At 38.1% G+C, this 15,350-nt stretch overlaps 1 protein-coding gene across 8 annotated transcripts in view; it reads left to right on the top strand.

Annotated features, from left to right (window-relative positions):
- The window catches only part of LOC111254837 (baculoviral IAP repeat-containing protein 7-like), a 90,624-nt gene that overhangs the window by 22,973 nt on the left and 52,301 nt on the right, over positions 1-15,350 (top strand). For 3 of the 8 annotated variants that reach the window (XM_086973913.1, XM_022816100.2, XM_022816098.2), the window contains 2 exons: positions 7,036-8,209; positions 8,650-10,550. The exons of the other annotated variants lie outside the window; for them this stretch is intronic. In XM_086973913.1, coding sequence (XP_086830039.1) covers positions 7,036-8,209; positions 8,650-8,834 — 1,359 coding nt within the window. In that variant the 3' untranslated portion in view covers positions 8,835-10,550. Of the gene's footprint in view, positions 1-7,035; positions 8,210-8,649; positions 10,551-15,350 lie in introns of those variants that run through there. 8 annotated transcript variants of the gene reach the window in all.

Here is a 15,350-nt window from a genome sequence, read left to right as displayed (position 1 = left end):
TGAAAATAAACTTGGACGTAATAGTATCTCGAATAACGTTACGCACAAAAAGGGAAAGATGAGGTATATTTCAGTTTTTGCAAGTGGAAAATTACTTTTCTAAGCGCGCAGCTATTTCTACTTGGCTTCTTATTTATATCTTGGTTCAAGTACGCACTTCATCGTATTTTCAATGAGTCATTTATGTTAAATTATGTATAATACAGGTGAGGTTGTGATATGGGATGCGTTCCATCTTCGAACTTATTTTCTTGAACAAGAAAGCAAGGTGCTTGGTTTAATGAAAAGCCAAAATCTGTCTACCATGGGGATAAAACGTGCCAAAATTAATTCTTGTTCCTCATATATATTTAGCTTATCCATACAGAAGATTATTTAATAATTACTTGATTCATTTGTATAAAAGGAGATCGCTTTTCATTACAACTGGTATAGCCATCAGTCTCAGAGCTCTGTGTATATTGCCTCGCACGTGTGTCCGAAAATCAGAGCTCACTTTCTTCGAGTCTAGTGGCTGGTGTAACGTTGTTGTCGTGCCATTACCGTACTTCAACACACCCTAGCCCAGTTTAGGCATTACTAGATTTGAGGCTCATTTTGAGAAACATGCATAACTAGCCTGCTGACTGTTAGCAACAGTTCAACCAACAAAGTACCTACTCAGATGGTAACTGAGTCAGGCCTGTTTAATGATAACTCAACGCCCCTAGTAACGATGCGCTGCAACTCACTTTGTTATCTTTAGTTTATTGCCACAAGCCACTACAGTACACGGTATTTATTTCGAACTCTTAACATGTGAAACTTTTCCCTAATATAGCACAATACAGACTCTAGTGAATAATAATACCAACATGAAGGCAAGTAAGAATTAGTAACATGCAGTTGTTGATGTGTCACGCCAGTAATTTGAGCTTAGGCTTAGGTTAAAAGACTTCATACGATTGTTACACTACTATATCATTGTTAAAGCTTCAAGGGGGAGCGCTTCATTAGGATTCTGCAAGTTCTCGACTGTTAATACACACATAATTATATGGCTAGATAGTCGTTCGTGCGGTCCCTGCAAACGCTTCTGTCGTCTGCTATTACTTCTGTTGGCTTTTGGTGGCCCCGAAGTTGCGTTGGCAACCACTAGACGTCTCATTAGTATTTTTTCTACTGGCGTAGCGTCATCATTGCACCGACAACCGCTTTAGCCAGCAGCCGCTTAGTCTGGAAGGGCTTACGAACGGCTCAAATGCCTGCCATCGGTTGCATACACGTAAGTTGTTGCTGTGCGTCTGCTATAGATCAGCTTACCGTTCTGTAAGGAAGTCCTCAGGAGCATCTTCGGTATGACTAAAACCAAAGTATTGGCCAGTAAACTGCTGGCGCTATTGACGCAGGGACAAGACGCAGGACGTTAGTTTGCGTAAGTCAAACCAGGGGATGACTTCCTCATACTAGCGGACTGCTGTGCTTTTAATTACCAGCCAAAGACTTACTGTGAAATGGAGTCGGAAGTCTGTACAAGGACTGGTGGTTGACTTTATTGAACACTGCGCTGAAAAGTTACGAAAACAAATGGTCTACAATTTTTGTAATCGAGTGAACACTCGGTCTCAACGGGATTGAAGCGGAATGTAGTTGAAAAACTCGATCAGTGATACACACGAGTTTCAAGATATTATTACTGCAGAATTTCTGAGCAAGGAAAATATTGTAGAAGAATTTAGACGTAAAAAAATCAACATACGAGGGTCGATTATGAAATCACGAGTCCACAAATTTATCTGAAAGATATCACATAGGCAGGTCTCACAAGCGTGGATGAGATTCTATAAGAAATCTAAACCAGATAAAAAAAATACCTTTCTATTACCTTTTTATTACAGTGACGTTCGAGACTGAAAAAAAAAACGTCCAAATATAAAGTTACCCCAAATGCCATTTTACTTATCAAACAAATTACTCAATGATAGTAAAGATACGATACTTTGGTAAGCAAATTAAATTTTAAATAAACAATTGGTTTTTTTTTTTAAAAAAACAAGCTGGTTCGAGTTTATGTTCTGTATAATAAACTCTGGAAGCGCTAGCAGTGAGTAGACTTTTTCATTAAGTTTTCCGTTTGGCGCTAGAATATTCTAATGTTTATTTTCTTTATGATTAGCTTTGCCCCTGAACGTTGGCGTCACCGCGTTTCGTAAGAGTTGGTGTCATTCACACAGGTCCGATCGAACTCGGATACCCAGTTCGCGTATATTCTAGTCCCGTCTAAAAGAGTACAGCTGAATGGCAATGTTATCTACGCAAAACAGTTTGTTGCACAGTCGTATCGCCGGTGAATATCTACGTGAGATGAATGAGCAACGCGATCAGAATGTTGAACGAAGATCAGACGTTTGGCTCGGTCATTGTAGAACGTAAATAGACTCGTCCGATACATTTTGCGCATCCGATATGATTCAAGGTGATTAGGTTTTATTTTTAAGTTAGTGAAAGAGCAAAAAACTGTGTTTTTTCTGTGCACAAAACTTACAGTAAGTTTTGTGCGCAGAAATGGCTAAAATGCGCTGGAATAAGAGAAAAGTATTATGTTCAGGAATTTGCAGTATTCCAGCGCGATATCGGTTAGCTTTCGCTCTAAGATGCTCTACATAACTACAGTTATAGTAAGTGCAGTTGTGTACAGCATTTTAATAATATTTAAATTGGAATTTCGAGACAAAAAGCTGCCTGAGGCATAAGGGCGCTGCAAAAATTCAACCCCCTGCGAATTTTACAACTTCATTGGCACTAAACCGTAATCGGTTGAACATCGGTTCGTGAGTCATGAATGATACTTTTAAGCGTATAGCCATCTCTAGGGAAATCCAAAAGGGACTAGATGCGAATACAGCTTAGAAGTTTTTGACGGAGCGGCAAGTGGAGTGAAACGTACTACACTCAACTTTCTGGGCGACTCTTTCCATCAAGCGTCCATAAACTCTATAACTGTCTTCTGAAGCAATGTCTAACATCCGAAATATAAGTAAAATATGAAATATTTATTTAACCTTTTAACTAGCTACTGTAATTATACTTACCTTTGAAAATTGTTTAAGGTTCGCTGACATACCGCAAGTTCCTTGATGTGACAAAGTCATTCTAAATATGCAACGTGTATACGCTTGGCCCATCAATTAACATCAAGGTTCGATCAATTTTAATTCAACAATTTTTAGAACGGAGACGGGGCAGAGACTTTTATGTTGTAAATATACTGTGATAACGTTGAGCATTGAGAAACATTGTCTCTGCTGTTTGCAAATATAGCTTTGATTACAAATGAAAGGTAAACGATATGAGCGGCGTATGGTCGATCTGTTGGCGGCGCGATGATATTTTGGAATGGACTTATGTGATGGAATCTATTGTGCAGTATGTATCGACGGCAGAGCTCAACCAAGCGGCCCTGGCTTTTTTTTATCAGTCGAATACATAGTCCTCCGAGCTATCGCGTAGATAGTAAGCAAGGTAATAATAAGGGTATTAGTTTTGCATTTACGTTATGTTCATGATAAATAACGATATATTATTGTTGTCTTACATGTAAAAAGCCCTTAGCCATACGCTGTTTGTACATAACTGCACAGGATTGACAAGCAAGCACAATTACATAGCAATTTAGATGTCATTTATATAGTATAGGCTGTGAGAACACGCGAATCGGTCTATTCACAATACCCGTAGAGCTGCTGTTTACGCGAATTGAGATAGTACTGTAACATACGTCGGCTATTAAATGACCGATAAAATGTTTCGTGGCCTGTTTCGAACACTTAAACCATCTCAAGTTCCTGAAGTTAGTAGGCAAGGACGGTACCAGTGAACCGTCCAGAGAACAACCTCGTTGTATGCTTTTGTCTTTGCCATTAGCACTACTCACGGTGCTACCTGTCTGTCTCAATCTATTTCTGTATTTGATTATATCATTAATGCTACCTGAACAGTTCCATATAGCAATGGAAGACGGAAAAAAGCGAGCCATTGAATATATTCCGTCTTTTATATCTGGATGATGGCTGGGGTCTTTACATCAGTTACAATACTTAACCTGGTGGGCACTTTTAATGCGCGTCATCTTGTAAATAAATTTCAGTCAGGCCGCAGGCCACAAGTAATGTTGACCATGTGGAAAGTTACTTGTCACTGGCCAGTATATTCCGTTAGGCCTATGATGTAACGGATTGCGACTCGTGTGGAATTAAATGCTTACACTTTCGCTATCCAAACAAGTTTCGTTTTCCTATTTGCATATGCACGTGCGATCGAATATATTTTTCTAGACACTCAACTCTAGCCTCTTTAAATAGAACAAGATAACGATTAAAATTATCGGTTACAGATTGCTATTATATGAATATTCATTAATGTTAGGCGGTTACAGGTATACATACCTGTTTATTAAGTTCACCGATGTCTTGAATTCTGCCGGAATTTACACATTAGTATATATTTCATGTTCACAGGAAAAACAAGCAAAAAACAAAGGGTAATATGCATTAAAAGGTGTCTGTTCTTTCAGACAGTTGAACATTTTCCGTGGTTTTTCACCGTGCTCGTCGTTAGATTTTATGGTCAGCCTGCGTCATTCGGCCTGTCGACCGTGACTGTGTGCGGTTCACAATTAGTAAATGTCTCATCGGAAAAGCTCCAAAATGATTTTTCCTCTTTTGGCCGTTAAACGACTAGCCCTATAACTCTCGATTTTTTTCAAACTGTTTCATTTGTATAGTTCTGTAGAGACCAACAGAATTGATTGAATGTTAGCGGGAAGTGTATGTAGTTCTACATTTGTTGATAACCTTTTCGTGGTTTCGAGGTCGAGCATTTTGCTAAAGACGTACCATGTAAAAATCCATATCTCATACCAATAGACGACATTGCAAGTACGGTGAGGTCACTTCGATTCAACACCTCTAATTGGATTGTACCGATAAAACCGAAGGCTCTGACCACAGTGTGTACTCTTGAGAACAAGGTTATGAACTTGCTGTGCAAATAACACTCTTAGAATTATAAAGTTAGAAATCAAGAAGTTGTTTCAGCAACGACAGTCACTTGAGCTATGCGAACCAGGTATATTCAATTTCTAAGATATTAAAAGGTATGTAAAAGTGTGAACCAAACCTAGGAAGCTTAGTGCAGTAAATTAGTCGTGCTGACTATACCCGGCAAACATAAGGGTTGATGTTATAAATTGGCTGTGTTCTCTGGTAACAGCTTATAATTATGCGTTTCATTGCTACTATTACGGATAAAGAGTGGCTCATTTTATGCGGAAGTAATGTTACCGAATTTTGCGAAAAAACATTAACAGCTTCGAATTGCTATAGGTAAATCGACGGCTCAACGTCGTCTCTAGAAACCTATTAGTTTACATGCCTGCCTTGTCGTCGGGAAAATGCAGTTTGAAATAATGAGACCGACTTGGCAGGAACAGCGCAGTATCCATGAGTACCTAGTATTTCATTAAGAACATTAGCGGCACGCAACTTTTTTGCATTCGTATCCTCCTCTTTGCCTACATATGTCCTCGGTGTCAACTCTTCGCTATAAAATCAAAGGACCGGGGAGGTCTAGGTTTTTCGGGTGTCACGTCTGATACTGCCGTTCAAATATCGCTTCAGACGGCTGACTGCTAGCACGGAACAAAGTGTGGTTTCAAACCTATGCCACCTGATGCGTCCATAAGTTTAAAGGGCAGGCATATTACCACTGCACCATTACGGGACGCTACATAGAGTCTAACCAAGGTGGATTTTGTTCCCATGATGATTCAAGGACAACAATTTTTTTCTACGCCTAGAACACGTAGGTTGGTTAGTATTGAAGTTGGAGTAAGAGGTTGGGTAGAAATGAAGTCGGTTGTTAGACACCCTTTGTTTCGTGCCGAATGGACGGTAAAGAGACGCTCAACGGATATATTGGAGAAGCGGGTGTAGCAAACATTTTCTTTGTTCGAGTAGATATTTGTCTGGAGTTACTTCGCAGCACCTACAAAACGGCATGGTAACCATCTCTTTATAGCTATAAGCCTAATTGTTTTCATGTGTAGTAACCATTTCTGCTATTCCTTGAAAGTTTGGACTACTACGGTCGTCTGCTTGATCGTTATGGTTTCCATGGCGACGCACACCTTCATAAGATGTACGATTACTACCCAAACCAGACTGCCCCGGCACGCAGAGCTTGATTACCATTAAGTGAAGGAGGATATGTCTACCCACGAGAATAAAAGGGTGAAATTATTACTCGATGTTAGTAATGGCGGCCGTTCATTGCTCTGTGTTAGTCGAGCTAATATCAACTGCAGCGATAGAATAATAGAATGACCAACAGAAGCAAGTGAGGATATTTTACAGAACCACAAGTCACACGGATGCCAAGCCACGATATTATGTAAGCTACTCCTGCTGGACTACGAGCCAGGGATTTGGTTTGCTACGTTTTAAGGCTGTGGTTTCGTTCATAGGTTAAATAACTTCAAAAGTTCACACATTTTGTTGTATAAAATTTCGACACTTGAATCTTATTAGGCGCGTCTCTTTATAATAGGTGTTTATTTAGCGATTACTGAGATTGTTCTTCTTGTTTGCAAGTCTCCATTGCATGACTGTGGATACCTGATCGATCGAAATTATACACCTTGGTAAATGGGTAGAGGTGTTCTATAAAAGCACCAGTATACCATACGACTACAGCATTTCGGGATATTTACGTACTTTGTTAGGTAATAGGCGATATTTTGTATAGTTAATGAGTAGACATTACATAATAACATTACATAAGAACTATACACGTTCGCATTTACGATTGATCTCAAACCTCGTCACTATATCCAGTTCCAAATGGGAAGGCACTGCCTAAAGTTTGTTTTTAGTATATATCAGCCTTACTTAAATAACAGGATTTCACTACCATTATTGGCGTCATATTTCGAATATCGTTCGTAGTTGGTTGGATTTTTAAATCCGTTTTTTTCCTTTTTTCTTTCGTTGGTTTCAGGATCGGCTTAGGTCATTTGGGTCGTGGCCGTCAACGGCTCCTATTTCGAAAGAAAAAGTAGCCCGCGCGGGCTTCTACTACCTCGGCAATGGACTCGAAACAGCTTGTCCAGTTTGTAAGCTTGAAGTGTCTGATTGGGCCTTTAATGACGTCGCGTTCACAAAACACCGCGACCGAAGTCCTCAATGTCCGTTTGTTCTGAAACAAAGCTCGACGATCGTGCCCCTTGACGAAAGGATGAAACTGCCCGAGCAGCGTCTGTTGACATTTGAGCGCTGGCCCAAACGGGACGTTGACCCACAGAGGCTGGTAAACGCCGGATTCTATTATCTCAATGAAGGCGACAAGGTCCGATGTGCTTGGTGCAAGGGCGTTATCGAACAGTGGCAAGCAACAGACGTGCCATTCGAGGAGCATGCTCGTAATTTCTCTTGCTGTCCGTTTATACTCAACCCGCCAGCGTACGCCTGTCGTGGTGAAGACGAGGTTGGGCATCGCAACATGTACTCGTTCTCGGGTGCACCTGCCAATCAAAACTTGTGCAGTGACATTGCCCTCCTGAAGGGCGTAATTCGACACGTAGGGCCAAAACAACCGCATATGGTTTCACAAGGCAGTCGTATGGCGACATTTACTGAGAACAACTGGCCTCAAACAGTGAACGTTTCCCCCGAAGATCTTGTTGAAGCCGGCTTCTTCTTCCTTGGCATGCACGATTACACGAAATGCTTCCATTGCGACGGCGGTCTGTGTAATTGGGAGACAGGTGACGACCCCTGGGTAGAGCATGCCCGCTGGTTCCCTGAATGTCAATTCGTTCAGCTAAGCAAGGGCGGAGCATTCATCGCTGAGTGCCAACAACGTCACGAAAAACTAGTTAATGGCGCGGTAGCCCAGGCAGAACTTCAGGCTTTTAGTGAAGTAGAACCGGGAGGAACAGGCAGTGACTCAAATCTTCCGCTTCATTTGAGAACTGAGCTTGAAGAAATAATGCAGTCGCCCGTCGTCAAGTTCTACCTCGAGAAAGGTGTACCGAAACAAGTGATTCGAATGACCGTAAAAAAATATATGCTTGACAACGAGCGCGGTTTCCGTGATCTTGACGAAATTACACACGTACTCGGACAGGTGCTCAGCTTCGGCAACAAGAAGACTGCGCCTGCCAATGAAAAAGGTAGGTGGATACCGGATATTTGTCGGGAATTCAATGCAGCTGAACCCGATGAGGTTGATTCAGAATTGGCATACAATAGAATAAAATTCATATTGTACCAGAATAACAGTTTTACTTTTCCGAGCGAGACAAAAGCAACAACTTAAAAAATAATGAATCGTGATGCATTATGATTTGGTTTGTCAAAAAACTGCTGCATGTACCCTATCCGATTGTTCAACGCATGAAATATACTGTTCTCACCAGTCACCTCACTAGTCACACGTATCTTCGGATTTATCATTGCTATGATATACATTTGTGCATAGCTTAATTATGAAATATTTTGCTAATCTAATGCTACATGAATTTTTATTTTCACCCGTTTGCGCAGATTAATTTAATAAGCTATTTGAACGCTTACAAACGATTCGCCTATTCTTGTTGTTTCTTTTTCGCAGAGCAACGTAATCCGGCCGAAATTCCTGAGAACGTGCTATGCCGTGTATGTATGGTTCAGGAACGGGGTGTGGTATTTCTTCCATGTGGTCATCTGGCCACTTGCCCCTCGTGTGCAGCCAGTGTAACAGAATGTGTGATGTGCCGGACCCCAATCGCGGGTACTTTGAGAACATTTCTTTCGTAATCTTCGCCTGCCTCGGACAGCTATTTAAGAGCTGTTTTTCCACGAAATAAAAACATCAATATACCAGCACAGGTCTTTACTGGAAATGGTTATCCAACTGGAAGACTATATGCCTTTGTAGTATAATGTCCTACAGGATGTCTACAGCGTCCTTGCAAGGACGATGAACAACTAAGCCTGCTGCTGCCCACATAGCGCCGTACATCGCGAATTCAGCAATGCGTAGGCAAGTCGCTGTCACTACAGAGGACGGCCGGTAGCGGAAGAAAGCAAAAAGTGCCACCGTAAGAAAGCACTCTTAGTCGAACGAGTATATTGAAATTCAAATCGCTGTCTTCGCCACAGCATATAGCAACGATTAACAGTGAAGTTCCTCAAATGCAATGCAGCGAACTTCACTACGATAGTAACGAAACAACATCGATGGACTCTTGGTTCTGTAGTTTTAAATATTTTTGTGTTGTTTTGACGTTATAATAGAACATATTCAAACCTATGTCGGTATAAATTGCATGCTAATTACGTTAACGCCTCAGTCGAATTTGAAAGGTAGACCAATATGAAATTCCCACCCATGCTCGTCCCTTTGGTAGTACCACAATCGTGGTACCAGGCTTGATGCATAGAATTGATAGCAGATTACTGTAATAAGAATACAATATGAATGAACATTATTAATATGCTGAAAACATGATAAATAGAATACTTCATAAAGAAGAAGCATTATTACATAGCTTTATGAAAAAAAAACCAGTTTGCCCGGGTAAATGCGCAAGACAAAAGCAACAGTAATTTTCCGCGGCGTATTTGTTGTATAATAGTTAAATTTTTTTCAAGATTAAGATTTTTGGATTGCCGATCTCATATCTGTTATGGTGATCATGAAGACTGTAATGAAAAGTATACAAAATACAGGGATAGAAGTATAGGTATATCATGCCAGGTTATACGGGACATGTACAATGTACCCAACAAAGCACGTATGCATCAGCATATTAACAGCTTTTATAGTTAAAGGCTAGAGGAAGTGCCCCGCAGGGCTCAGGACGATAATCCGTTTCGTGAAATAAACGGTGTCGCATCTTACCTGGACATATTTAGATGTCAAATTAAGTAGATTGGTTTCAAAAGCAATTGGCAATCTGTAGGTGTTCATCACTATTAAATAAGTGATAACGACAATACCATTTATAAGCATGTCTATACTCAAGACAATATTTTAAATATATATAAGTAATGAGTGAAACAAAGGAAAGACTAGCCTCAAGAGATTTAGTGGGCATATCTTTCATATTCAGACAATAGACATTAAGATGAAGAAAGCACAACTTGCGGAACTATGAGGTGTCCTTCGTTAAAAGACGTTAGAAGAAGGCTTTTTTTGTAAATACATGTAGCAGATGTAATTGCGCAAAAAAATTAAAGCAAAAAAAAACATAGGTTTAAAGGAAAAAACGATGGTGTGCTTATTTGCTTAGGTCCTATTATAAAAGCTAACCACTTATCTAAATTATTCATTATGCCACTTATAATATAAATCATTGGCCCTTACTCTTCCAGATTTTGTTTTTTGTTTATTATTTCATTTGAATTTCAGTGTTAATCGGTGATATTGTGCTATCATGTTTTATAACATACAATTAATTAATCAATACAGTTAATCAAGCTATATTACACAACATGTGTTATTGAATAAAGAAAGCTCAAGGTACAACATCTACTTGAAATTCATTGAGGGAAAAGTCCGTGGTCAAAAACGACTATAGAAGACGAAACTTTTCAATCTATTTTTTTTTCGCTGTTTGAATTTTTAGTCACCCGGTTGTGACGGCATCTCTGTAAGGGGACTGAATTAATGGCATCGCGTAGACTAATTCGAATTGAATTAATTCTAAAAAATTATATTGGTCTATATAGGGGCATAATTTCGTATCTACAATGTATTTGCGCGAAGAGCGCTACAAACAACCCTCACTCTGATTCACCTGTTAAAACGAGTAAGGATGAAAGTGGACAAATTAAAATGAGTTTTGCTTAAGAATAGCCGATTCAGCTTTAGACAGTTTGCAAAAGGATTTGATGTTTATTTAAATTTATATGAAGCATAATAGATTATTTTGAAGGAGTATTCAGCATAAAAAGGAGGTTGTGTCGAAGAAGTAGGTGCAGATTCGACTATAACAATCTGAACAGAAGTTTCAGAAGCCATATGCCAGATCTATCTCCCCGTGACTTCTTTTGCCAAATATCAGGTAACACGTGAAAGGAAATAATTTTTAGACGATCAAGAGGATTCACAAACAAAAGCAAACTATGTTACATTAAGCTCGAAAACCCCATTACCGATTGCAAAAAACGGTGGTACGCGTGTACTGAATCCCGACAGATATTTCATACGGGGAACAACTAGAACTTAATTATTTAAGTATTATTTTATATAAATTTACTTTATTTAACATAAATATAAGTATTTTTATTTAAATTTATTTAAGTTTACTTCAAGTATTTTTAATTTATTGGTACTTTTTTGACCCAACAATATATATTACGATAGTGGTTGTGTTATAATTGTTAGCAAATTATTCCAAAGACTAATTTAGTAAGATTTGGTCTGATTGCCCATTCGCCACCATACGCTACTATAATACTTAGCCTTTACAAGGATGTCCGGCGGGCTTTAAAAAATGAAAAAGCTAGTTGAACTAGAACGTCGATTTTTTTGTGTTAGAGGTGCTCTTGTTGATTTTTTACACATTTGAGCCATTGCTCTGGCAACTCGGACAACCTTTTTACCATTCACGTTCCATGGCTTTTCGAAATAAATCAATAGTGTGATGCGTTTATCCACCAACGATGCTTTTTAGGGCATGAAAAGCTTCATAATTACGCAAATTTGAATCCGAAAAATAAGCGAGTTGAAGGCATTGTTGATATATATTTACTGAATGCAGAAAATAGTTGGTGTTCTGTGACGAAGTCTGGCGTTGTCATCAAGAAATCAGACTGCCGTGCGAACGCTCCTCTTGAGAAACTTAAAAGATAGCGACCTGCAATCATTGTTTTAGTTGCGGCGCGTATCGCATAGTAGTAGATGCCGCTAATGTCTATTTTAAGTCGTCCTGAGATGTAAATAGTTATGACCGAATCTACTCGACACATTTGATTTCTACCTAGGAGTAACTGGTCGGAGTTAATTCACGGGAGACTCATTTTTCATGAAGTTCCCGGATTTTCAGTATTTTTATTATAATTCTGAAACGCGCTACGTGTGAAGTGCCAGATTTGTTCGACAAAACTCTTAACTTCCAACCTCTTTTTTTCGCGAAAAACCTCCTCAGTGGCCGAAACATGTTCTTGTTTTTTGGGTTCGCTTGTCTTTCATATAATGCATGTTTGCTTAAAACCTCCTTGCGTAATATCTTCACTAATCTTCGATAATTTTCCGCAGCACGAGGAACAAAAACTTAATCACGGAGTTTCGATTATTGTGACATATATTTTTCCTTCTGAGCTCATTTCACTTAGAGTAAACTCAACCGGTTTGTTTCGTACTCGTTAAGTTTCTTGAAGGGTAGAGTATTTACCAATAGAATTTCAATTGCTAATGGGGCCTAGAATCGAATGTGGTAAAACTTCAAAATCCGCCAGATTTGGTTGTAGCAGCCTAATATTTGGTCAGTCTGGGAGTTCTCAAGCACAAATGTTGCCAAAAAAAAAGCGGCCCTAATAACGCTACAAATAATCAAATTCAGTTTTCAACCACTGACGAAATCTCTTTAATTTCCTTTTACCTGCTAAATCACTTACTATAAATTATTCCTTATATTTTTCTTACGTTGTTTAATTCTGTACATAGTAATAATATACAGTAATGTCTTCGCAATATTCATGCAAGTTTACAGGAGCAGCCTAGATGCAGAATATAGTTGATGAGCCATGTTAGAAAAGTAAATCAATAACGATAAAGAGAAGATTAAATGCGAAAATGAAAACGAACGCTGAAGTTGGCATTACCCGGAAAATTAGTTTCGCTTGCGGCTCAATGAAACCATAATTATTTTTTGCGTTTTGGTCAGCAGACTTCGGCAACTACTATCGGTAAGACTTTGTTGGATCATTTTTATTTTTATTTGAAATTCTATATATTTATTTACATATCGAATATAAATAAATATATTTAATATAAAATAAAATACGAATATAGGTTTGATGACGAATACGGTGATGATGTACACGTATGTGTATATCATAGTTTAATAATTTTTTAATTTAATTGTTAAACGTTTGACGGAGTTAAAGTGGTGTGAAAATTACAGTATTGGTTTTTACAAAGTATATATATATATAATGATAATACATTTACATACTAAAATGTAGTAAGTGTAAATCACCATCGATTAGAATTTTGTCACAGGAGACACGAGAAACTTAATCTGGTGCTAAGACGTGTTGGCCGTTACTTGAATATTGTTGAATTTATCTAGAAGCTCAAAGAACGTCCTCGCAGTACAAAGTTCATTAACTTTCTATCCCTGCATTGCCAATATCGAGAATAGGTTTATCTCCTGGACTATCAAAGTGAACTTGACTGAACATTAGGAAATCATGACACGACAAAGGCCATTTATGTTAAACGGTTCATTAGTATCATTAATTATTTATTAGCAATTTAATCTGCGCCAGAATGACGTGCGGCCAGTTAGAAAACCGCGAAGTGTATGAGGTCTTCTACAATCGCTCGATTATCATTAGCAGATTCTTCCATAAGTAGCAGCTTCTGTTCCGCTTAAAGCATTGTTCATGTGAAATAACGCTTCGTAAATTAGGGGGCTCTATATTTACGATATTCTGCATTATTATGACGCAGTTGGTTTCACTTGATGTATATTAATATCAACAGCGCCTTGCTTATTCAGGAAAACTACTAAGATCCATATGATTTTGCAAAGATATTTTATTTATTATTTATATTCTAGAAATTAAGACGTTATTTTAATTAATACACACAAACGTCTATATCAGTTTACTAAAATGAGGATCGAATTTTCAAGATATGCTTTGAGTCGGCAAAAAAATTTACACAGATTCTAAAAACTCGAGGAGCATAATTTAAGAATTAATTTGAAAAAAATCACATTTATGTACAAAATAATTAGTCGTTTTTTATTGTAGTCGTGGAATAATAACACAATATGTAGAAAAACATCAGCTCACATAACACCACCTTAAAGAGGAAATACCTACTGAAAATAATGAAATACTACTGAAATAAAATCATTTCTAGGTCTAGTTCAGTCCTATTTAATATTCATACCAAAATTAAGGGATGGATGACTTATGCCTTTTTAGAGAAAAACTGGCAGTTTGAATGATCTGATGATTATACAACAGCAGTATTTAACAGTGTGCAATAAGCAATAAAACTTATAATAACTCTTTTATTATTATACTAATTTTTTACATAATTCTCCCAGTTTTGGTCTGACGAAAAACTAGCACTTGTGACAAATACCTATTCGTTCAGGATCTCACTAATAGGTCAGGGCGTCGTATTGCTTCTCATTCTTGATTTTTTTGAGAAGCGAAACAAAATCGCTTTCAATACAACTGGGAGATACACTACTATACAACTGGTGTGAACAACATAAGTTATTTTATATGGACGGGGGTGACGAAAGATTGAATCGACCTCGACGGAAATCATTTTACATTAATTACTGATCATTGACGACCCGTTTAAATTCCCTTAGGTACTTGCGCTACTTTAGTTTGCCGCTGTTTTTTTGTCACAGAACTTTACAATACATTTTTTAGTATAACTTAACCATGACGCTAAATACCAAAGAGGGAAAAAACGTAACAGTGGAGATTTTTGTAGTAGGTTTCCACAAGAAATAAACGACCAGCAATCAAAAGAAGAACCAAATTGTTATTTCTATAGGTAAGAAGTTGAATTTTCACCCTTAGAGTGGAATGAAATGAAAAAAAGCATTATGCAATGATATATTATCGTATACCATTGACCGATGTTCGCGCAGTCGTCAGTCTCACTGTTACAAAACGAAGAATATATATATATTAAGAGTACAAACTGGCTACAAATTAAGAACACTTGATGTAACATACATGCAGGACCTTTTAATTGCCACAGTTGATCTTACACGTTGACAGTAAGTGAATCGTTTTCAGTGAAGGACATAACGATTTAAACATACACGTGATCGTTTGTCAGGGATTTACTAGGTTCGGTTAGTCACACCTTGTAGTAACGAATCATCGACTATAATTCCAAAGTGCCGTATTTGTCGTAAAATTTATTTAGAAGGAAGATTAGGTCATAAGCTATCCGCGCCATACCATCTTGTTATAAATAAATTTGGAGAGAGAGGTGTACGAACCATAGAACAATACATTAAACAAAACAGGTGATGCAGGATTTATATGAAAATTTGTACTAGCTAAGAATGACCCAGATCTAGAAAACTGCATCCAGAAAAAATTGAAATTATGATGAAG

This window comes from Varroa destructor, unplaced genomic scaffold (genome assembly GCF_002443255.2).
Source record: "Varroa destructor unplaced genomic scaffold, Vdes_3.0 BEIS01000007.1, whole genome shotgun sequence".
Classification (NCBI taxonomy): Eukaryota; Metazoa; Arthropoda; class Arachnida; order Mesostigmata; family Varroidae; genus Varroa; species Varroa destructor.
This window is presented reverse-complemented; position numbering and strand designations above follow the sequence as displayed.